General features: G+C 39.3%; 1 protein-coding gene across 1 annotated transcript in view; it reads left to right on the top strand.

Annotated features, from left to right (window-relative positions):
• Positions 1-24,827, top strand: part of LOC149154957 (AUGMIN subunit 3-like) — a 690,355-nt gene that overhangs the window by 643,995 nt on the left and 21,533 nt on the right. The window contains exon 16 of the mRNA XM_089441741.1: positions 256-331. Within this exon, the coding sequence (XP_089297867.1) occupies positions 256-331 (76 nt within the window). The remainder of the gene's footprint in view (positions 1-255; positions 332-24,827) is intronic.

The following is a 24,827-nucleotide window of genomic DNA, read 5'->3' as shown; positions in this document are numbered from 1 at the left end:
AGGTTCTATATCTACACCATACTATGTTATGGGAATAACTTTTTGAAGTTATGAAGCTTTTATGCTTTATGCTTTGACTAATTTTATTGCAAAATAAATTCTGTACACACTGTTTTCCATTTCCTCATTTTCATCCATGATCTCTATCCAATATCTCTTTGATCTTGTTATGTTTCACAAACATATCACTCTTTATATCTTCCTAGTAAGATTATGAATTTCAGTGCTAATAATGATATATCTCTTGTTGATCAGGTGTAATATAATACGAAAGATGCAGCAACTTCTTTTTGCATCTTCGACAACTGCACAACCAATATTGACACCTTGGGTAAGTACTTCTATGTTGCATCACACAAGTTTTGTTAAATAAATTATTCCTGATATTTTGAATCTATAAAATAGTTTTTCCTGTTCTTAAGTTTCTGAATCTTCCTTTTCCTTTACATTTTCAACTTGCTGGAGACTTGTAGTTATAGTCATATCTAGTTATTTTTTCTTTTCCTTTCTAGTAAACACGATCTTTTTACATTTATTGTAATAACCTAAATTTAAAGGATTAACCAGAGACTAAAATTCGACATTCACAATAGCAAAATGAAAAGCCCTAATTTAATCATTCATCCAGAAATGAAGTCATAAATTCACGAAGGAACTAGACATTCCTAAATATTAATAAATCATTAGCAAGTACTTACCTGTAATTTCATTTGGAGATGTTCCTTAGCTGTTGCTGCTCCCGCTCTTGCTACCAAACTGACTTTTCCTCCCAGCCTATCTGGGATCAACCTGTCCGGTTCCCAATAGTATGATGTGTAGTTTGAACTCATCTATTTAGAGAGTTAGGAGTTCAGCAATATTTTGTTTAATTAAATAGTAAATTAAATAAATTTACTTTATTTATAATTTTAATTAAATTACCTTATTTAGAATTTAAATAAATCATTTTGTTTATTTTAATCAAATTAAATTGTAAATTAAATAAATTTACTTTATTTATAATTTTAATAAATTATTTTGTCTATTTTAATCAAATTAAATAGTAAATTAAATAAATTTACTTCATAGCTCATTTAATTTTTATATTTTCTTTTTATTAAGGATTATCATACATATAAATGTATATAAGGGTGGTATACATATCAAGTGCCTAATTTGATATATTCATTATATTCCGGTGAGATAGGAATTTATTTCAATAATCAATTCATTACCCTATCATAGATATTTTCCAATATTAGTCCGTATGTATACTAGTGCAATACATGCGATTCATGCATATGTAACTATCATGTAACTATCAATCGATGCACCGTATTCATGCTAATATTCACATTATGTTTTCAATTGTAGGTGGGTCATTACATTTATATCAGGCATTGTCTTTCTGAACTGTAAATTGTGGGAATTCAAGTTGAATTTCTAAGCAGCTCAATCCAATAAATAAGCATCAAGAAATGAGAAGAGTAGTTCAAACAGCATAAGAAGATGTCTAAAACATAATAGAAATTAATTTAACAATGCAGCCAATGGGAAAATTGCACTAGATCCTATCTCCTTCAACCAAACTTACTATAAGCATCCCAATTTTGTTGGTCTCCCATGGAATATACCCAGCTTCATGCTGAGCCAAATTACTACAATTCCTGCTCTGTAGACACTATACATTTCAATATTTTTTGAACCTGGCTCAAATTTTCAGTTAGTTAATAACTCTGGTAGCATTAACTCCATGCCATTATGCCATGTCATATGAAACAATTACACATGTATGATGATAAGCAGACTCATGCGTAACACATTAAAAATTCAGCAATATATATTTATATAAACAGCTATTTTATAAGCATACAACACAGTAACACATAATTACACAATATAACATCATAGAACACATATAAACATGGCACTTTTGTAAAAACACCAACTGGCTGTGGACCTCAGATGTTCCACCCAGCCATAGGCATTGTTTTTCTAGCTCTCTCAACAGTCGTTCAACCTTGAGTTGGATCTATGACCTCCACTAGAGCAAAGGCACTCTCTCTAGGCCAACTAAGGTTTCATACTCAATATTGGGTTCAAACTAGGCCAAGGTAGCAAACTCCAACAACAACATCAACCAACAATCTCTCATTCCCATCAGCTTGCACAATCTAAGGAAGTGTACTGCCCTTCTTTTCAATACCTCAATCTGTCCCACTTCCCTTCTAGGGCTCCAACACAGGTTGGATAGAAGTCTCAAAGATGTGGCTTTAGGAGCTTAGCTGCTCTCATGGAGTCTCTAGGTACCCTCCAAGCCTCACACCAAGGGAAACCTATCCCATACTTTTCTCCCTCCAGGGCTCCAACATTCCCCAACTCAACCCAAGGAAAATTGTTTTGAATATTCACATAGGATTCACCTAGAACCTTCAAGGCGTTCAAATCACACTAGAGCAAGAATGACAAAGTATGCTCATTAGAGTGAATGGAAGAGATGGCTTTTCCACCAAGCCCATACCTTAAATGTGCATGTCTCTCGTGATAAGTGGCACCATTTAGCAACCTTCCCACCTATGAACTTAGCAAATAATGTATGCATTAAGAGTTATGACTTAGGAATATAATATTATATTCCTTGGCTTAGCCCCTTAGCTTAGCTGCCTTTCCCTCTCTTGGAGTCCTAGTGCCCATACTCTTTTGTCTGATTTGGCATACAATAGTGATGTATTTTATCAATCAATACTTATGTACATATTATAATTCAAGCTCTTTGATCTTTGATCATCAATGTCACTTTTGCTCAAAAGCATTAAAGGCACTTCAACCTGAAAACATATGAGCTCAGTGGCTCGTAGTTTGAACTATCTATGTTTTCGTACACTTCTCAAGCATGATGTATCGATGTCAAAAATTTGGATCAAGTGAAAAACTGGCTCTAAAATTGCTAAATGTATAGCACCCTATACCTCTAATCATGATCTATGATTTTCTTGATTACAAATCCTCTATTAGAAGATCCATGCCTCCACACATCTCAAACATTATTGATGTTCATCAGTTGTAGTGCCTCTCTAACTACTACAATCCTCTTTAGGCTACAATTTGGGATTTAAAAGGAGTTTCGAAAACTTACAAAGTAAAAGTAAATTTGAATAAAAGCTATACAATATAAAATCAAGAAATTAGATCACAAACATGTCATCTTTTAGGGTTACTTCTAAAGTGTTTGCATGTTTGGGGGTGCTTCATGTGATATGGGGTACATGTTGTATAATCAACCCCTAGATGGTTGATGATGGATTTGCACATTGGAGAAGGCTTACTAAATGGTTGCTTGATATTAATTGGGTGGTTGGATGATATTTTTCCCTAGAGCATTGGACATCTCTTGATAGCTTTGGTGACATTCTACATGATGGCTACATGGACATGGTTACTTGCTTGGATAATGCCCTACATACTAGTGTTTCACATCATGGAGGAGGGCATTGGGTTCCAAACAACAGAGGGTAGCTTGAATGCTTACATGAAAGCTTCGACTGGGGCTGGGGACACCTAGGTTGCAAGTGTGTTCATGTAGAGGGAGTGGACCCAATGGAGTACATGGTTAATAGGTTTGTTATAGCCTTTGGGGGCTTGTAAGGAGAGCATTGGACACACCTCCTGGAGTGCCCTTACATTTGGAGGCTTGTTTGTGGCAACATCACGTTTGTTCTTGACACGTGTACCCTTAGAGTGTGGCACTCCACATGTGTAAACCTACATTTGTTATTGTAGGTTGTGTTAAGTGCATGGACCCACATATCTATTATTGGCATCCCTTACCTTTTTTATATAAAGGAAAAAGTCCTTTTTTATTATAATCATTATACTCTTTTCTCTGTACTTGTTTTCCTGGAGTGTGTCATGAGGGTTGATGAAGAAACCTTAACAAAAGTTATGAAAGGGAAGAGGAAATCTTTGTTGGGAGCTTGCTTTTGTGACTAGGATTTATTCTTGTGGAGAAGGCACTTGAGATGATGATCACTTTTTAATTATTCATTCACAACTCGTTCATGTTCTTTCTTGTGTAGAGATGTGATTAGAGGATCCCACCACTTATCCCTCTCTTGAATCTTTTTGTGTATGTGATATCTTTCTCTTTTGGACTCATGAGGATTTCTTGTGATTGTTGGAGTATATTGTGTGAAAATTTCTAACATGAAATTCTATTGCAGTAACTGATTTATTTCACCTACTTATCTCAGTAGACATTGAAATAAATTCTACTGCAATTATCACATAATTACATAGAGAAAATAACAGTGATATACAAGCACAAGAATCGATCACATAAGCACAGTTGTTTTGGACAATTGTCCCCAGAAAAGCCCAATGTGGGAAAATCGGTGTAGCAGATGAGGGTTTATCTATTAATCTTCAACAACAATTGCTTTACAAGGATGATTCTACAAAAAAAATTGAGACATTTCTGAGAGAAACACCTGAGACAAAGTTTCTCCTCCTCCTGGAGAAGTTTTGACATCCTGGAGACCCTTCACTCACTTCTGCGTCACTCTGCTTCAGTTTGCATCAGCCTGCGTGAGGACTGCATCACCAATGGTGTTGTCTCCCTACTCTTCCCTCTACACTGTCTCTCGAATGCCCTGTGTCACCTCCTCCTTAGTCTCTGACTGTTGCTAATGCCCTCCTCTTCCTTCACCCTGCAACTCTCCCTTTGAAATCGAACTCGTTTTCCTTGAGAATCGATTTCCTTCTCCTTGAGAATCTATTTCCTTCGGGTTACTGAATATTTGCCCCAGTGTCTCTCCAACTGACTCTCAAGTCTTCTCTTATACTTTTCCTTTTGATGAATCAACAACCGAGATTAAGTCTCTAATCAACGGCTAAGATTAAAACAGACTTGATCCTCGTCTCTTAGAAGCTTCTCACCCATATCTTTATTAATACTCATTAATATTTTTATTTTCCTAAGTTTAGACTTAGGAACCCATTAAAAATATTAATTATTTTAATAACTCCTCATCCGGGTGGAATTTCTCCAAACGATTTCTGGGTCTTGGAGATCTCATGTGTTCTAGTCCCTCCACAAAATTCCGGAGCTAGAGCACGTCCGATGCCAACCAAAATCAACATCTTGAAGACTATTTCATATTTGGAGATTATGGTTTTGAGATGAAACTCTAGGTTCTATGTGGTGAAGAAGAGAGGAGACATTTTTTGGAGGACATGTTTATGTGATACATGCTTATTCGATCTCCTTGGTGCAAGCTATGGTATGTGTTACCCACCTCTTGTGGGTAGTGTATATAGGAGAATTTTTTTCTCCTAGATGCTCCTCAGCCGGTAGCTAACAACCCCTTGAAGCCACCAGATAGCTTAATGTGCCATTGTCTCCATGTAATAATCCTACTAGAAATTTACAATGATAAACAAAGCAAACATAGTAAAAACACATACAAAAATTTACAGCACGTCAAACAGCCAGAAATCTCCATAAACTGCGCTGTGCTGAGCCATTTTATTAACATATTTGCTGGGTACAAAGGTAAACTCAGAAAGCATGCACTTGGGCTTGCTAAAGGCAAGCTAACAATATTGAGGTGTTGAAATCCACTGCTCTAACTTGCAATATGGCTATCCCCAACAATCTTTGCGTTGTCCCAGTGAAACTGCACTGCTAGTTGCAAATAATAGCTGCTAGGGCCTCCTTTGGTGCTCAGAAAATTCTGGGAAATTAACCCCAAGCTCTCCACCAATAACCCACAAAAACCTATGAAGGAATTGGCCAAATGTTGACCTTAAAATTTTGGTCCAAATTTCCCCTAGCTCCTCTAGTTGCTGGTTGAATTGGGACCCTTCGTTGACTCCCCAAATCTCCCCCACAAATTCTGCCAAATTATTTCTAAGTTCCTTGTCAAAAACCTAGAGAAACCCAGGAATGGTTTGTTCTAGTTTTGATGTTTCAAAATTGACCCCAAATGCTTGGCCCTCCTCCACAAGCAGAAGATGTAACTTTGCAACAAACACTGTGTTTGCTGCTCCTCAAAAGCGCTGGAATATTCCCCAAAATAGTTGCAATCTCTAACAAAATACTTCTTGGGACTCCACCCCAAGACTCAACCCCAAAATCTCTTCACTCCTCAACCACCTAGCATGCCTCCTCCAAGAATCACACAATCCCCGCGCTGCTGTTGCTGAGCCTCTCCACAAACTCCAACAACTTGTTACTAGTGAATAAATTCCAACCCCCACTCCGGTTATCAATTTTCCTTATCACTCCATGCATTTAGTTTTAAATCCAAACATGATAAAAATTCTAAAATCTGTAAATGACAATAATTTTTTAAAACACAAATTTAGAGATTTCACAACTGTTGAAATTGCAGAAATAAAACACAACAAAATTATGATAGCCACACACAAAAAATAACACAATGATTTTTGGTCAATGTGACCTTGGATAAACCTCCTACAACTCTTGGGGAAAACCAGTTTGAGAGCTCTTCTTTATTTCTGAAAATGCTTTACAGAGAAACTGAAATACATAGTAAAAATTCCAGCAACCACAAAATACAACTTATCTCGATTTTCGTGCTTGAACTCCGCCTTCAAAAGCGTGCCAATCAGCAAACAGCCAAAACAGAAATTTTTACAGCAATAAAACAACATTAAATGCTGTATGGGCAGCCTCGAAAAACATGCCCAAAACTTGCTGTCCCTCTTCTTCGATTTCTATGCCTTTCTCTTGCTGTACAGTTTTTCCTTGGGATGCGTGCCAATAAATGTTGCTGCCTAGATTTGCTGAAATGTCTTCTTCACTTCCTCACTGTTCAGAAATTTTCTCGTTGCTCTCTCTTCTCTCTCTCAAATGCTCATGAAAGAATGAATTGATCTTTTCCTCCTCTTCTCCTTTTATTCTCTAAATGATTTTTTGGGTTACCCTAAGATCTAATCACTGAGATTCATTTAGATCTAGGGATGAGAATAAATGTGCATTTAATTCTCACTTTCTATTTTTTAACTCATCCACTTAAATAAAGACCCACATAACCTTTTATTTCCATAGTAACTTTTTCACTTTCTAATTCTTCATTCACTTTAATACTGTCACCTTTAAATTAGAATGTAACTTTACCACTTATAACGTCACTTTTAAATTAGAATATAACTTTACCACTTATAAAGTCACTTTTAAATTAAATTGACTTGACCACTTATAATGTCACTTTAGGAGAAAAGTAAAAAGTAAATTTGGACACTTTTCACTAGGCCAAAGATCAAAGCCTTCGGGAACCACTTGTCCTCTGGTACCCAAATTTAACAACTAGTATGAACCGTAATAGATGGAACTCCCTCCTTTGGCTGGCACTCGAAGTCCACCGGAGCAAGGGTTGAGATTTTCGCTCGGAAACACTCGTGTGATAAACAACGCTTGCAGACTTGGCTTCCGCTCAAGCGTGCTATGTCAAAGACAATTTTCTCAAAGATGAATGAATGACCAAAATGAGTGCCTCTTGCTCTTTTTATCAAGGAGCCTCTAAGATGCCTATGTGGGCCCAACTTGACTTTCCCCCACCAAATTCGCTCCAATGAGAGTGTGTTGTCCATGTGGGCTGCAATTCTCTATGAGTGGCTTCCACGTACCACTAGTGGCTCGATTTTCTCCTCCATCCGCTAATGTTTTGGATCAATTTTGATAAAAAATACACGTGGGGCCTCTAAACCCATACTTCTTAAGTGCTAATTCGAATTATTTCAAAACTGGCAAAAAATTGATATTTCCCTTACTAATGTTGCTAAGTGGGAATATCACAGTCCTCGCCAAAAATTGCTTTTCCTCAAGAAATGCTTGAACAAGCATCGTCTCTAGCTGCTACTCTCCACAGTCACTACAAAATGTGCTAGGGTCCCAAATGTGCCACTGAATCATTCCTGACATCTGCACTGTCCTGGCATGAAAGAATTCATCAATACCAGGATCTCAGGCCATCCTGTCCAACGTGAAGCTCCCCTCACTCCACTCACTATCTTGCCCAGTGCAAGTACCAGAATTCCCCTACATACCATCAATGAGTAGGGGATTGTGATAATGTGGCACTGGGCCCAACCCCTCGTGAAGTTGTCCTACCACGTAGGCCATCTCATGCACTCCAAGAGTATACTCTCGTAGATACCACCCAATCCTTGTAGAGATAACATCTTACTCACGTGAGTTTTTCCTGATATCATCCTGCTGGCCAACCTACCATGCTAATGAAGCCCCCCACTCCATCAATGACTCTCTAAAGCCCAATGGAAGATCTGCATGATCTCTCCCTTGAGTAGCCAACTCATTTCTAAAGGTTATTGAGCTGTGAAGGGCTGTGATGCTCTGGTTCCCTGCTAGTCCCAGAGTGGTGCCACCATGCTAACGCTGTGCTACTATGACTATAACACACTCCCCATCGTGTGCAGACTATATCCTCCCCTCTTGAGGCCTAGTGGCGAAAAATTTGTGAGAGGCAAGCCCATCCTGCCTAGGCATCTCCATGATGCCAATATCTACCCCTCCATTGCCAATCTCAACGCCGAGCCATAACAGGATAAGTCTACCTCGCCATGTAGTGGAGGTCTTTGTGATCCCCCATGTGTCAAACCCAAAGTGAACTAGATCTCCCTCTCCCATGACCGTGGTCATCACAAAGTGGAGTGATCCATCCGGCAACTGAATCCCTGGATCCCCCAAACATACAGGGAGCTCATAACTCCCTCTTGTCACAGAATGTCGCTGTGTAGCGCTGCTACCTGTTAGAACCCATCTGGTCCGCATCTCTGACCTCTGTATGTATCGCCTAGGTCGACCCTAAGTATTAGGAGTATGTCCCATGCGTGCGAACTTGCCCTGCTCCTGCCAGACCACGCAGTGAAATCCGCTATCCCAACTCATGATGATACACTTGGACACTGCTCGGAGTCTGGGTACCCTCCTATAAACGAAATGTACCATCCATCGCCGCTCAAATGTGAGCCCAGGGGTGGAACATATGCTACCTCAGCAATCAACCACGTCATCCCTGAGCCTGTATTCGACAACTCATGCACCTACCAAATGTCTCAATTGGAGAGTCTCGTCCTGGCTCATGACATGCGGTGTCTCATCCAACTGTCTAAGGTGAGCCTCCCACACCCTACTGTCTGAATGGAGAGTGTCAAGGGGCAACAACCAAACACTCTGTGACTATAGGCAACACTGGAGGATGATGGGTGGGTATGTCTCAAAGGGTATGATCAAAAGTTTGTCGGAATGCTCAAGAGTAATCCTACAGACGACACTCTCTCCGCCTCGGATCTGCTGATAACCCCCTCGAAGCCTTGTCTCCGCTAAACATGGTGTCCCCAGATGCTCAACAATGTCCTCATCAATCCTAGGTGAGCTGCATCCAATGGTACACCCAATGCCCTGGTCCATAAGTCTCCTTGGAGGCAACGCTCCAAGAGCCCGCTGCGCTACATCATGTGTCACTGCATACCACCAAGTATCACCGTACTCCTCGACATGCCACTGTATGCCGCAACTTGTCCTTGTACACCATTGGATACCCCTTGCCACGGCTATACCATCCTGTACCGTCCTGCATCCTGTCTATGTCAAGGCACCAGTCACTCCCTGCGTGTAGAAAATGTGATGTAAGGCACTCCTTCTTCACAACGCAATCCGACACACTGCGGTACACCACTATGCACCTCCATGTCCACTGGTAGTCTACTGCTCAAGACTAGATGCTCCCATACATCCCCGGATGTGATGGCCTAAAGTTGTGTCTCTACGTGTCGACCCACACCCGATCGGTATCATCACCTCCACTATCACATCATTATATTCGTCGATGATGGATCTTCACTCCAAATCCTCCCTGAGGGATCCGAGAAGTGAATCTCCCTATGTGTTAGCCGTGATGCCACCACCTCTCTGCACCTCTACATCCTCTATGCCCCACACAAAAGTGAAGAGTCCCCAACTCCATACAAGGCACTCTCTGGTGGCTTGCCAATGCCACCTCCTTTGATAAACTCCTACCAGAGTATACTGATCACCTTGTGATTCCATGTATGAACATCATACTAAAACGACCTATAGAGTCTGTCCATAAACTGGTTGGCCACTGGTGCTTACCGAGACTCCCCTCGCAAATACGTGTGCTCAATTGTTAGGTCAATTACACCACCACAGTTGTAGTCAACCGACATATCCAGGGAATGATAGGTAGTCCCACATGGATCCCAATGTCAGTGTGGGTTGCAGAAAGGCCATGGAGATCACCCCCATGGATACACTTTTGGTGGAAACAAGAAGAGGGCGGTGGAGACCTAAAAGAATCCTAGGGTATGAAGGAAACCCTAGGTAGTTAGTGCATAAGGATTTGATGGTTAGGGTTTGAGAGAAACCTTGATTTATGGCAAAGACTTGAGATTTGATGTATGAAACTCTAGCATGGTCTATGTGAAGATGCTCAAGCACCTGGGACATATTTGATGAAGCCCTGATGACCTGGATGTTGAGAAAGTTGATTGGAGGTTACATTCTTATGTGGACTATGGATAGCGATGACTCTTGAAGGCTGGTTTAAGAGGGAGAGGATCACCTCTCATTGAAGATAAGTACTCCTCAACTTATGATGTTTCTTTGTGTCTTTACTCTTGTTTAGACTTATGGATCTGATTATTGTTTTGATCCTTTCTTATACTTCCTGCATATGTATTTGAGTATATGGATGTATCTAACCTCCTTGATGAGATGTGATAAGTAGATCCCTCTTGAGAATCATTTGAGATGCAGGAAATAAAAGCTAGATCTGGAATGAGGTAAAAAGGCACTTGATGAAAATGTGACAATCAATACAAGCTGCCTATGAAAAGGTGCAAAGGTATTTGAATGCTACAAGGTATGAAAGGTATATTGTTTCAATGCTATGTATCAGCTATAACATTGGATGACTAGGTAAGCCTCATGGTATGTTGAGAATGTCTCCTTCACAACTGGCTCATGCTTGCATATGAAAGTAATTTGGATTTATGTTTCCTATGATGAAATGATGCACCTAGTATTGAATATTTTGATAATGTTGATCTTCTTGATTCTACGAGGTTACTTATTGCTGATCTTGGATATAGTGGCATAACTTGATGTTTGGCTAACATCTATTGTTCCTGGAGATCCTGATTCTGTGAAGAAGGCTAGTACCTTGATTCTAGTAATGATACTGACGTACAAGACGAACTAGGTGGGGTGGGCATGGTTTTATCTAATCATGATCTTGTGAGTTTTTCCTTACTTGGACTTCAGAAGTCGTGGAAAGGGTTTCAGGGTGTTGTTAGTGGGAGAGAGAGCTTTCCAAATTGGGAAAGGTTTTGGATTAACTGCATAAAGGACGAGGAGAACTGTGCCCTAGCAGGCAAGAGTAGAAAGGACAAGGGCAAGAAGTGCTAAGGAGAGGCCGAGTCCAGTTAGAAGGGATAAAAGAAGGGTCTAAGCAAGATCAAGTGCTTTCATTGCCATGAGTTTGGACACTATGCTTCTAAGTGTCCTGATAAGATGAAGGGGGCCGAGAAGGATCATGTTGCTGCATTAGCGGAGGTAGATGACTTTTTTTCATAGTTCGAGAAGGATTTATCATTGATAGCTTGCATGACACTCTTCGAAGATAGCAAAATGTGGTATATTGATTTAGGAGCTTCCTTCCACATGATTGAGAACCGAAAGAGTTTTAGCCACCTGAAAGAGAAGGACATGCAGATTCAAATTGAGCTAGGAGATGATGGTCAATATGTAGCTAGAGGAGTTGGTACTGTCAGCTTTAAGACGAAGTCAAGTAATTCCCTTCATCTCAGAGATGTTCTTTATGTTCTAGGATTGTGGCAGAATCTTGTTTCAGTAGCCACCCTTGAGGACAAGGGATATGATATCATATTCAGCAAAGGTAAGGCGTACCTCCAACACTTAGCTTCTAGATGTAAGAAGTAGATAGGTGTGAGGGTGAAGAATCTCTACAAGTTGCAAGTAGAGATAGGTGCAACCTTGAGAAACAAGGCAGGTAGTGCACAAAGTAGAGAAATGATGGTTGAGTGAGAGAGAGCGCTCAGGATGGAGCCTCAGCCAGTATCTCAATTTCAGTCTAATCTAGTTGGCAATTGAGTTGGCTCGCAGGATGATGATGATGAGGATCATAGCCCAAGGCGACTGGAGGTAGCCATTCAGTCAGAGACTTCCAGTATAGGGAGAGTTCGAGCGACAGAGGGTTTGGTTAAGGGATATCAGAGGAGAGTTGAGTGTCCCAACATTAAGAAGTAACCACAAAGATACACAAGGTACATGGCACTTATGACTAAAGTGCTATACTCGTAGAGCATGGTAGGAAAGAACAGGTCTTCAAAGAAGGTTCTATAGAAGAAAGTAGGGAAGTCTTGTAGTTCAAAGGGAGCAGTTGCAACAGTGTTGGGGACAAATACAGGTGGACAAGGTTCTTCCATGAACACCTTCCTCGCGAAGAGGGAGTGTTGAAAATTAGCGAGAAAGTGATTCCTTGATTTGTGCCTTAATTCAAGGAGTCATAGTCGAGTTCCTTTTTGTGCATGGTCGAGTTCCTAAAATTTAGGAGTTTCCCTAAAGATTAGGAGTGCATGAGGCAGCTTACTGATGTGTTGAAGTTGAAGGTTGAGTTTTGATCTTCTAGTGTGGGTTAAATTGGGAATTGGAAGCTGAAGTGGAGTTAGCCTGCTAAATTTTAGGAGGATCTAGTGAACTAGTTTTCTTGACTTTTGTTAACTAGAAAAGCTCCAGTTCAATTCCTTAATTAGAAAACTCACTAATTTTAACAATTCGAATTTCCTTTAAAAGGAGGAATGAAGGCGTAAGTTTAATCATTGTTTTGGTGAGCACGAGTTCATGAGACCAAGCAATAGGAAGCACAAATTTGTGCGTGGAGCTTGTGAGAGGAAGAGTGTGCAAGACAAGCTTGTGCACAGGTTTGTAGAGGGCAACAAAGATTAGCAACCTTGCAAAGGCTTCAAGCTTAGATCAAGCAGGAAAGACAAGTGTGTCTTTTAGATTGAAACAATTGTATTTTGTAAGATATCAATTGCTCAATTTTTGCTATCAATAAAATTCTCAAAGCAAATGACGGTTTTTCCAGTTGGGTTTCCTAGAAAAGTTGTGTTGTTCTATTGTGTGAATTGTTCTTTTATTTGATTTCTATTCCGTTGCTATTTGGTAGAGAAATTTTGTGTCTGTTTTAAAAGAAAAATTGTTTTCAGATTGTTCATATTAGCAGATCAAAATTTTGTGGATTTTCTACAGACAAAAGATAGACCTTCGCTAGGCTCCTAAACACCTTCTCTTGATTTCCTTTTCCTTTTATAATAGGATAGGTACTCCTTCATGTATTCCACACTTTTCTTCTTACTACAGATCGAATGGAATTATCTATGCTTCACAATAGGAATAAATGCTTCTCTTTATATAGTGGTTCGATGCTTCAATATAAGGTTTGTTACCACTCAAACCAGCTGGGGACCTAAAGGGGTTCCTAGGAGGCCAACTCCTAGGTTAAGGGAAACGATGGAGGCTTAGCCCACTGTCACCACAACTAAGTCTCTCTGCTCTTCATGGACTTTCACCGATGGGAGGAGTCCCGGTAGTGTAGGGATCACTTGTGAAGTATATGTCAATGTATAGGTGAGAAGTGACCCTGAAAACCTTTTCCCAAGGATGGAGTGAAGAATGGAGCTTGCTTGCTCTTTAAGCAAGGGACTTGGTCCACCAGGGATAAAGAGTGAAGATTGGAGGGTTGAGGGAGAAATGATAGGCTTATAAACAAGTTTCTAAATCCCTATAATCCTTGGGAAACTTGGATTCCCAAATGGTCCTTGACAAATAATCTTTATTGAGAAGTGGGACCACACAGGGTCAAGTGGACCCGACCCAGGTTCGGGGATGGAATGTAGCAACCAATGATGTTCCTATCTTGGACAAGGTGAGGGGAAATGACCCAAAAAAAATATTTACTTCAAAAAGTTGGATTGATCCTATTGAGGTCTAGCCTCAAGGATTCCTAGGCACAATTCGATCCTAGAGCTAGGGCTTGGGATTCCCGGAGATTCCTACGTTAGAATTGCCTCAAATTTGGAGGAGAGAGAGGGGACCCACCAACCTATAGGAGATAATTTTTTTTCCTTTGGTCAATTCTTGGGAAATTGATGCCCTAGGTGTAATGGGGCTAGACTTGAGGGATCAGTGCCTAGCTCACTTGGGGATATGGAGTCAAGGATAATGATGAGTAAGAATTCGGTTTCTTGATCAAGGAGGGCTAAAAGGTCAACTTCGTCCAATGTTGAGAGAAAGAAACGAAAAGTGACCTTCAAGCGTTTATACCTCAAAGAAAACGATGCAAGCTTCTCGAGATAAATAAATCTATAGGACATAAATAAATCTATAGGGCATTTCATTCATATAACATTGGCCCATACATTAAATTAGCTAAAACATGCTCAATTCCACTTTTCGATAATGCAACAACTAGCCCTAATTTTAGCAGTATGCAGCAATAAGAATAATAGCATCAAAATGTACTTACAACAATATAGAGTTTATCCAACCAACATTTCGTTTGCTCAATAAAACTCCAAGACAAGAGAAATAGCCCAAATCCATACGTCAAAATTCATCCATCTCCAAAAATATCCACCAAGGAAAAAGTGCGAAAATTCTCTATGATTAGAGAGATCCCAAGTCAAGTGATGATACAAATGAGTGTATCTAACATCAATATATAGCCTCCTAAGAAGTTGGAATTAGCCTATGGGACTACATCAGCCCCTAATGATAAAATAATGTGCAAATAAAACCCCTATTGGTGACAAGGCCACCAAACTAGCTCATAAGTGTAAAAATAAGCCTCGCAAGGGGCCATATAATAATAGTTGCATGTCATAGGGCCCTCCAAAGGCTCAATAATATCCTGAAGTGCCACATTAAGGAATAAATTCCTTGGAATATGATGGACAAGGGGGTGGCCCCTTGTTCTCCAAGTAGTAGACCTTTGGTGCTCCCATTTGGTATGAGGGCACATAGATGACCCCATGGGTCTACATATGAATCAGAGATCCTATGCAAAGGTTCAAGTGGTGGAATGAATGTTGCCATGACATTTACAAGTCTTGGGACACCTATCAAGAGTGTGGGGCTCTTGTGGGGGCCTGTTGGGCATAATGTACCAAGCATATCATCATCATCCCATAAGTGGATTGCTAGTAATCTCTGAGCATCCATGAAGATCTGTGTAGTGTTTTCTGCTGCTATAGAGGCCCATGGCTCTCTATGCACACCCTAGATGTGCCAATGTAGACCTCTGGGGGTTAGGATCCCATATAGGGAATCCAAACCCAAATGGAAACAACCTGTAATCCTGCATAAGATCCAATCCATCCCCTGGGCTTCCAGTACAACCAATCATTAAAATAATCGGGTAAAAAGCTTACAAATCATGGATAACAATGTGGGCGCTTCATAATGGCATGCCCTTCCGTAATGGGCTTTGGCATGTGCTAGTGTCTCCAAAGCTCCAAAGGGGGTTAGCCATGTACATCCCTCTAATGGGGTGGCAAGTGACAAATAAGTGGAATAGGATAGGAATGAGAGGGGTAATCCTGGGCTACATAGTGGGGCATAGGGGTAGCTAGATAAGGGGAAGCCCACACTTAGGTATGTAATGTATAAGAGGGAGTGATTGTGGTACATGAGGTGCCCTGACCTTGATTTTTCCACCCTTCCTCATATACCTTTTGCCTTTTATGATTTTTCTTTAATTAACTACTTGGGGCTCAAGGGACAAGAGCATGATGTGTAAGATATAACAGTGATTACCCCCTTTTGGGTAGGGGCTGCTGGCTGCCGGCTGAGACTCATCATGGGAAAAAATTTCCCCTGGGGATATCACCCACGAAGTGGTAGGTAACAAGGACGACTTGACATGGGATCTCTCTAATCATAGAGACCATATATCTCTACTCAATATATCACATATAAACAAGTAGTGATATATGGTCTCGACTCTCTACCAAGGACTTTTGTTAGCCAAAGAACATTAGGTGGACACAGTTAGTGTTAGGGAAGATTCTCTCCTAATCTTGTATCATACAGTCAAAGGCTCCCTCCCAAAGGATAAATCTATGGAAAACATCCTGCAAATAATCAAGAAAATTGAGGAAGATATCCCATTCAAAGCATATTTTCATGTCCTAAGAGATTTCAAGAGAGAAGTAGACAAATATGCTAACAAGGGGTGTAAATTGAAGATAGGTGAATTAAAGATTAATGGCCAAATTAGGCTGCTATAATTCCCTAATGGTGGATCAAGTCTATTAATTTCTTTTTAGTTAAATTGGTTAATACAAGAAAATATAAAAATGGAAAATTGGTTGGGGGGGTGGGGGGCGGAGGGGGCAAGTGACTTCATGGCAACCCTCAGGAAACACATACATGCAGACAAGTGGTCATGAAATATTTCATAATTAATTAGTAGTGTTATGTGTTATAAATTTCATGTTTTGTTGGGGCATTTTTATAAGGTATTCAGCTGCAAACCCCTGTTTTTGTTGCTCAGATATATTTTCCTCAGGAAAATCATATATTCTTATTGGAAAGGAAAAAACAATTGGAAATTTTTGGTGAATTAGCTCTATAATGCCTGATGTATTTGCTGCAAACCAGATGCAAAATTATGCAATACAAATAAACCCTTTCCTAATATATATATATATATATATATATAAACAAACTAATAACTACTAAACTCTACATATGAAAGAATCATCTGAAGATTCCCTATATATATATATATATATATAAACAAACTAATAACTACTAAACTCTACATATGAAAGAATCATCTGAAGATTCCCCATCCGCTTAGCTTTGTCTACTTGGAAGGCATCAAGATAAATCTTGTTTCCTAGTTCATGAGAGGCTTCTTTACAGGGTTTTACATTCCCTCCTGCATGTGTTAATTGTTGTTTCAAAATGTGGATACCACCCCACAACGATTTTCTTCTAATAGTGGTTGCATATGATTTTACCCTCAAACAATTTGCAATGCCCCCATGCTAGATCCTTCCTCTCTTTAGGAGCTGTTGGAAATTGTTCTACCAACAGAAACAAGTCTGCAAATAAAACCTTATGATTTCTTAGTTTCTAGGGAAAAACAACAATGTTGTTGCAAATAAAATAAGGGATAGATGAATACTTTTAAAGTTTTACAGATCTTGACAAGCACTCCTAATGAAGACGTGAAATTTGAACTTTGAATTAGCTAGACAGCAGCTCGAAAACAATGAAAGAATGATGTCAAATGAGCATGAGCACTCAGCCCTTATTAAGTAGCAACATGAAGGGTTTATGTTAGATTCGGTGTTTTATATCTATATATATATATATATATATATATATATATATATTCCATTTTTTATGTGTTTTTTGTGGGTGCAAGCAGCTCTGCACACCCTTGTACAGAAAAGGCCAGTTCCAACCAATACGGTTGGTTCCATGTAGAGCTTGCCATTTTTGGTTTTAACCACCATTTCAACTGGCGGGTTTGGCCACAGATATATATATATATATATATATATATATATATATATCCATTTTTTATGTGTTTTTTGTGGGTGCAAGCACCTCTGCACACCCTTGTACGGAAAAAGGCCGGTTCCAACCAATACAGTTGGTTCCATGTGGAACTGGTCATTTTTGGTTTTAACAACCATTTCCAACCAGAAGACCTTCATAACCATTTCAACTGGCGGGTTTGGCCACAATTCAAAGTTGGTTCCAATAGCACTAGGGTATATTATAACTTATAACTTGTTTCTTGTTGATATATATATTCCATTTTTTTTGTGTGTTTTTTGTGGGCGCAAGCACCTGTGCACACCTTTGTACAGAAAAGGCCAGTTCCAACCAAAACGGTTGGTTCCATGTGGAACTGGCCATGTTTGGTTTTCACCACCATTTCCAACCAGAAGACCTTCATAACCAATTCAACTGGCAGGTTCGGCCACAGTTCAAAGATGGTTCCAATAGCACTAGGCTACATTATAAGTTGTTTCTTGTTGCTGATGGACAACGAATACCTTGAACATTTGCTATAATTTATACCTTGCTTACGGTTGTGCCATTAGTGCTTTACAGAAATACTCAAAACCTACTGTGTTGGGCACAGCTAGACCTAATCTCTTGCTAATGTGTAGTAGGGATTGGGCTGTTTGGTTGCATTTGCCATTAGGAGGAGCTAAATTTTTTGTAGGAGTTGGAACGTGTTTATTTTTTGTTATGTTTCATATTTGAGATTTGAGATTTGATTATTCAATCATCAATGGTCATGACTATCAAAGTTATTTGTGATTAGTTTGTAACTTGAAACTTCAAATTTGCATAAAAAATCAACTTCAAAACTTGATAAGAGTGACGACCTTATAAGCATAAAAATGCAATGTTCCACTACGTTTTCAGAATGGGGGATGTGTGGGAGTAGTGACATACACATGGGGGATGTGCGGAAGCACCCCGAAATTTCAAGGAAACTCATGGGGGACAGTGGGATGTTGCTAAGGGTTCCTATCTCTAAAGATATAAAACTACAAATAATAATGATAAAATCCCAACAATAACAATTCGTCCCATGCAAATTCATGATCGTGCAAATAGTACTAAATTCAAATTTGTAAATGTTATAAACATGATTTAGATTTAGATTTAGTAAATAAATACATTGATTCACAAACCACAAATGAAATAGAGATGGTAAAATATTGATACATTCATTTGAATTCATCATTCTAGAATCTAATTAGTACTAAGAAAAATAATAGATACTAAAGTCTGAAATAGTAAATTGAAATTACTCAAAATAAAAATTAGTAAACAGTGACAAGTCAAAGACTCGGTCTGAGCTCATCAGTATCTATAGTCAAGACTCAAGTAAAATTGAAAGTTATCGATGGACAATGAACATTGAAAATAAAAACAAAATTTGGGGGGAACAGCCAAAAGTGCCCTTTCTAGAGGGGGGGGGGGGGGGGGGGCGCTTTTGTTGGGGGTGGGGTGCGGCAAAAGCACCCCTTTTCTAGGGGGAGCCACCTAGAAGTCTAGAAGCACCCTTTTCTTGGGGAAAATACCTAGAAGTCCCTCTTTTATAAGGGGGGCACCTAGAAGTTGTTGGTATTATTACCTTGGACAGGTGCTTCTGCATAGGCTCAATGTCTAGCATGTAAAAAATGTCAGATTGCCTCTTTAGGTGCTTTCTTGAAATGAGTAAGTTATTTAGTTATTTTTATGGTTTCTTTCCTAAGTTTAACATACGAAAAGTACATAAATTATTTACTTAATTAATGTTGACTATCAAGCCAAGTTTCTAAGGATAAATAATTAAATTATTTAAGTGATGTAGATCTAATATGTATCTTTGATCTCAAGGCAGGCTTAGGATCTAATCTTAGCCGTTGATCACTTAGGTGATTATATTTAAGGATTTGGCTTAATGAAATTATAAGATAAGCCTAAGGGAGAGGTGAAAGAGACATTGTGATTGAAGGGTGATTTTTTCAAGGAGTGAGAGACTTAAAGACTGAAGAGAAGGGAAGGGTGTGCAACAAGGAATTATTGGGAGTGAAAGTCAGAGAGGTCAAGATTGAAAAGGAGGTTGAGTTTCCTAGTGCACAAGGGGTTGTACAAGTGGAGGGAGGAGGTTGAGTTTCCTAGTGCACAAGGGGTTGTACAAGTGGAGGAGGAGGTTGATTTGCAAGTGGAGGAACTGAGATTTCCAAGACCAATCTTTTCTAGTGGGACCAAATTTTCAGAGGGTCCAATTTCTATAGAGGCAGAAATTCTAGTGGGCCGAATTCCAGGTTCCAATTATGTTGTAGTTTTGTGTATTCTTTGTGGTTCAAGGCCCTAATTTTCCAAACTTAATAAAGTGACAGAGATTTTGTTTGGGCATAATTTTATGTTGTTCGTAACTTCCTATGGTTGGCTTTCCTTTTATATTTCTATTGCAATTTGATTCCTATAGTTATAAATACCAATGCATTTATTTTCCAATCAGAATTTTGTTGAGAAAAATATTCTCTGGGTATAGATTAATTGTTGAGGTAAAAATTTAAAATAAATCAGACCTGGTGATGAATGGGGTTATCTCGAGTGGTTGGGTGGAATGACTATTATCTTTCCCACCTAGGTTCAAATCCCCACTAGTGACATGATGAGCTATGATGCCTTGATCAATATTGTTGTAATGGATTCATCCTTATGAATATTGTTGCATTGGATTCAAGCCTTGTGAACTCTTAAGTGAGTACACCTATGGGCTGGCCTGGTACCAACAACCTCAATCTAGCCCTTAGATTGAGAGGGGGGCTGATTTCTTTCCTCAAAAAAGAAAAAGAAAAAGAAAAGAAAATAGACTTGGTATTAAAAGTTAACAGAAGTCTCCCTTTCAAGGGGGAGATGTCCATAAGTCCCCCTTTTGTTTTGGGGGGGGGGCTAGGATGCCCTAAAGCACCCCTTTATTGGTGGGGGCACCTAGAATTCCCTCTTTTGGGGAACACATCCCCCAAATTGGAAAAACGTTTCCCGCTATGTTTTTCCACGCTTAACCAAAAGGGGGATGTGGGGAAATGTTTCCTTAGGTGTCCTTTTGTCTTAGGAGCATGGGAAACGTGGGGGCGCCCCCACCATGGGGGTTGCATCCCCTTGGAACACTATAGAAATGGTTGCATTCAATGACAAAACCTACAAACCCCTATTGTAGGTGCCTTTTAAAATTGAACAAACCCTGCACTTGCACCGAAAATGAGTCAGTGTCAATCAAAATGGTTCCATTCATTGACAATACCTACAAAACCTCATGTAGATTGTCTTATAAAATCAAATAAAATGAACACCTATACCCAAAGCGAGTGACATTGTCAACACCAATAGTAGTGACATTGATAGTGACTATGGTATTTATGCAAAAGGAAATTAAAAGTGGGGGAAATGGGGGAAACAAACACACAAGATTGTAGGATAGCAAATGACCATGAGAATGAATCAGGATTTGTAGCCAATTTTGGCCACCAAAGGTATTGGAGTGATATGCTAGGGTCTCATTCAATCCTAAAAAAATCATTCTACTATATGGAACCAAACAAGCCAAAAAGGGTAGGGTATAGACTAGTGGTGGCTTATGTGATTGGGAATGAAATATTTGTGGGCATATAGGCAACATCTTTTGGGAATTCCCAAAAAAGGATTTAATGTGTGTTTGGAGTTGATCATAGTTCAAAAGTGTGAACTTTTGATGATGCAAATGGTAGTAGATGCCAAAAGGTTCTTTTTCTAGTAGGAATATTACCTCCAAACCCAAATACAACTTTGAACAACTTCCCAATAGAACGATGTCAATGTTAACCCATCCCCATTCGTATCTCCATCATTAATGGTTATGATTGCTACATAAAAAACGAGGGGTTCTACATCTCATTCTTGCACAATAGGTGCCACACTAATAGGGATGCATAATATTCAGGAATGAGATGACATAGATGATGCTGTTGACAAATTTAGTTTGGCCAATGAAATTCCCTTTCATGTTATTTGATTTCCTTAATTATTAGGAAATGGTTCGATAAAATTAGTATGAACCTCATATGTACGCCATGGTGAACATAAGCTAAGAACAATAGTTTTATAGAGGAAAGTATCAAATAGAGTAGTTGAGACAAACATGGGTGAGAGGGGGGTGCTTTGTTGTTACGTATGGATGGGAAAATATTAGCAAGCAACTACTCATCGACATCATAGTGACATCTATAGCAGGTCCATTTCTTCTTAGAGCCATCAATAATTTTGTAAAGCACAAGGATGTGACTTTCCATTTTAGCTTCTTGTGGATGTTATAGAGAACATTGGGGCCAACAATGTGATGCAAGTTGTGATAGAACTAGCAACAATTTGTAAATTGGCTAGGTTACTAATTCAAAATTTACATAGGCATATTTATTCTATTCCTTGTTGTGTGCTTGCATTGAAAAATGCATTGAAGGTCATTGGCAAAATCCAGTGGGTATCAAATTTGGTGACAACCGCTGGAAATGTGCAAATGTTTCTCTACAACCACAACTCCTTTTCCATATATGGATATCTCACGAGGAGGGAATTCCTTATGCACACCAATACCAAATATGCTAGCCATTTTCTCTAATTGAAAAGGATGTTGAAGGTGCAACTATCATTGTAGTCCATGGTTATAAGTCTAACGTGGCTAGGTGGTTGGAATCAACTTGGGGAAGAAAGTTGGGCTTCAAAATGTTGGGCGATGATTGGTGAGAAGATTGTGTCATTTGGTGTCATTCCTAACCCTTATTGTGGATGTTATCCATTACATTGATCCATACGCCCTTAGGCTTGGAGAAAACTATGGGAATTTTGATAACATGTTGGGTTGTTTGAGAGTGGCCACTGACAACACCTTTGCACATGGTAGGGTATGCACTTAACCCAAAATATTATGTAGAAAGGCCTGGGATAATTTCTCACATTGATGACCTTGAAGTAAAGGGTGGGTTTCAAACTTTCAGGTTGCAATTGCTATGATGTATAACGTGAAGGACAAGGCAAAACTTTGGAAATAGTCTATTTAGTTTGCAGGTTGCAATGACCCCTTAAACCATCTCAATGCTTGAGCAGGTCACGTAGACCCAAGCAAGGATGAACCAAATGGTTGGTGGAGGATGCATGGGAATGCAAATATAGAGCCCAAATATCTTATTATTTGCTTGTTTTCTCAAATGCTAGTTCCTATACAAGAAAAGGGAATTTGTCCACAAATAACTTTATTCACTCTATAACAAGGAACAAACTTGCCACAAGAAGAGCATGTTGAGAAATCTAGGGCATTAGCATTAGGTGTTTTCTCTTCCATTAGTAACTGCTTGTGAATGTCATTTACTTCTTTAGATTAAAATCTTCTTGTTCTTAAATTATTAGTGTTCTTCTTCATCAAATAATAAGCAATGCATGAAACAAGAGACACAGAATGTAGGCTATGAGCCAGGGCCAAAGCCTCTCACTATTTGAGAGGAAAAATCTAAATAAATCCTTCTTATAGAGATTCCAGTTAATGAATACCAAGACCAAGACCAAGACCCTTGACCTATTAGCCATTCTAAATCAAGACACAAGTTCTCTTGACAATCACCATTCCTCTTGACTCCTTCCACTTCGACCTGTGAGACCTCCATGTTGTGTCATGTTATCGATACCTTTCTTCTATGATGGCACAGATTTAGCACCAAGACCCTTACTGACATTCCACCGAGATTGTGGCACTATGGTGAGACCAATGTTTCTAAAACCGGAACCGGTGACCAGACCGGTCGACCTAATGAACCGGTTTACCGACCGGAACCGGTCTAACCAAGACTGGTTTGGTCTAAACGAACCGGTTTTAAAAAAATACATTAAATAATTAATTTTTAATGAAACAAAACTATTTTTAAGATGTAAAACCATGATTCCAAGCCAATAGAGACAAAATATGCAAAGTTTGCTCATTTATATACCATGTAAAGGTGAATATATCAAAATGGCACCGAGTACAATACATATCATCGACAAAATAGCAAAATACATAAGAAATGAGGCTCTAAATGGCCTATAAAGTCCAAAAACAATGCTGCAAGCTATGAGGCCATTGGCCTACTACAAGTCTACAGTGTACACATGATCAATCATCAAGTCCATCACCACTACTAGACACAGGATCATCATCAGGGGCTACATAGACATCATCTGGTTTAGAGTCTGAGGATGCCTCAGCCTGATCTGCAACCTCAGTATCAATGCCACCAATGACAATAGAAGTGGACCTAATGGAAGCACGAGTTTGTCGACCTGCACGACTAGTGCCTTCCATTGGTTCCTTGCCTTTCCTTGATGCTGCTACTGATCCTGGTTCTGATGCCACCACATCATCTGCCTCATCCTTCGCTAAAGCCATGTCGATATCAAAATCAGCCTCAAACATAGGATCTTCAGTCTCCTCCACCCATTCTGATTTTGGATCAATATCGTCCAACACAATGGGATCTAGATCAGGTGATTTGCTCATCATTTGGTTCCTCCTCAGTCGAAGGTTGTATTGCACAAAAACAAGATCATTTAACCATTTTTGTTCCAAACGGTTTCTCTTCTTCGTGTGTATGCACTCAAAAACAGACCAATTGCGCTCACAACCTGAAGCACTGCAAGTTTGACTGAGGACTCTAATTGCAAACCTTTGCAATTGAGGACACTAGCCACCAAATGACTCCCACCAATGTGCTGCAAAGAAAAAGACATTAATTAGTAACTTAGTTTATAATTTGAATTGTAAAGATTCAAGAACGTAAACAATTTTAACTTGAAATGAAAAACAAAATGGAAATTGGAATTGCTTACCTGGTTGGTCCACATCTCTTGCCATCTTTGCCAAGTTTTTGCCAAAAGTACCACTTGTCATATTGAAAATAGTAAGCTGTCTATGTATTTCCAACTGGTCTACATGGCTAGAGACCATGCGCTCCAAGCAATCAATCAATCCAGCTCTGACCTCCCCATCATGCTGATCTCCTAGCCGATTTTTATAGTGATACCTTGGGTTCAAAAAATACCCGGCTGCATGTATAGGACGATGGAGTTGATTGTTCCATTTGTTATCAATGATCTCCCATATACGGCCATATTTAGCTAACCTGTCCTTGTAAGCTGCCCGTATCTGCTCCTTTGCCTGATCCAT

The sequence above is a fragment of the Pinus tabuliformis genome, chromosome 9, assembly GCF_031772625.1.
Source record: "Pinus tabuliformis cultivar Carrire ecotype Pingquan chromosome 9, CPIR1, whole genome shotgun sequence".
In the NCBI taxonomy this organism is placed as follows: Eukaryota; Viridiplantae; Streptophyta; class Pinopsida; order Pinales; family Pinaceae; genus Pinus; species Pinus tabuliformis.
Note: the sequence above shows the minus strand (reverse complement) of the source record. Positions and strands in the feature narration are given on the sequence as shown.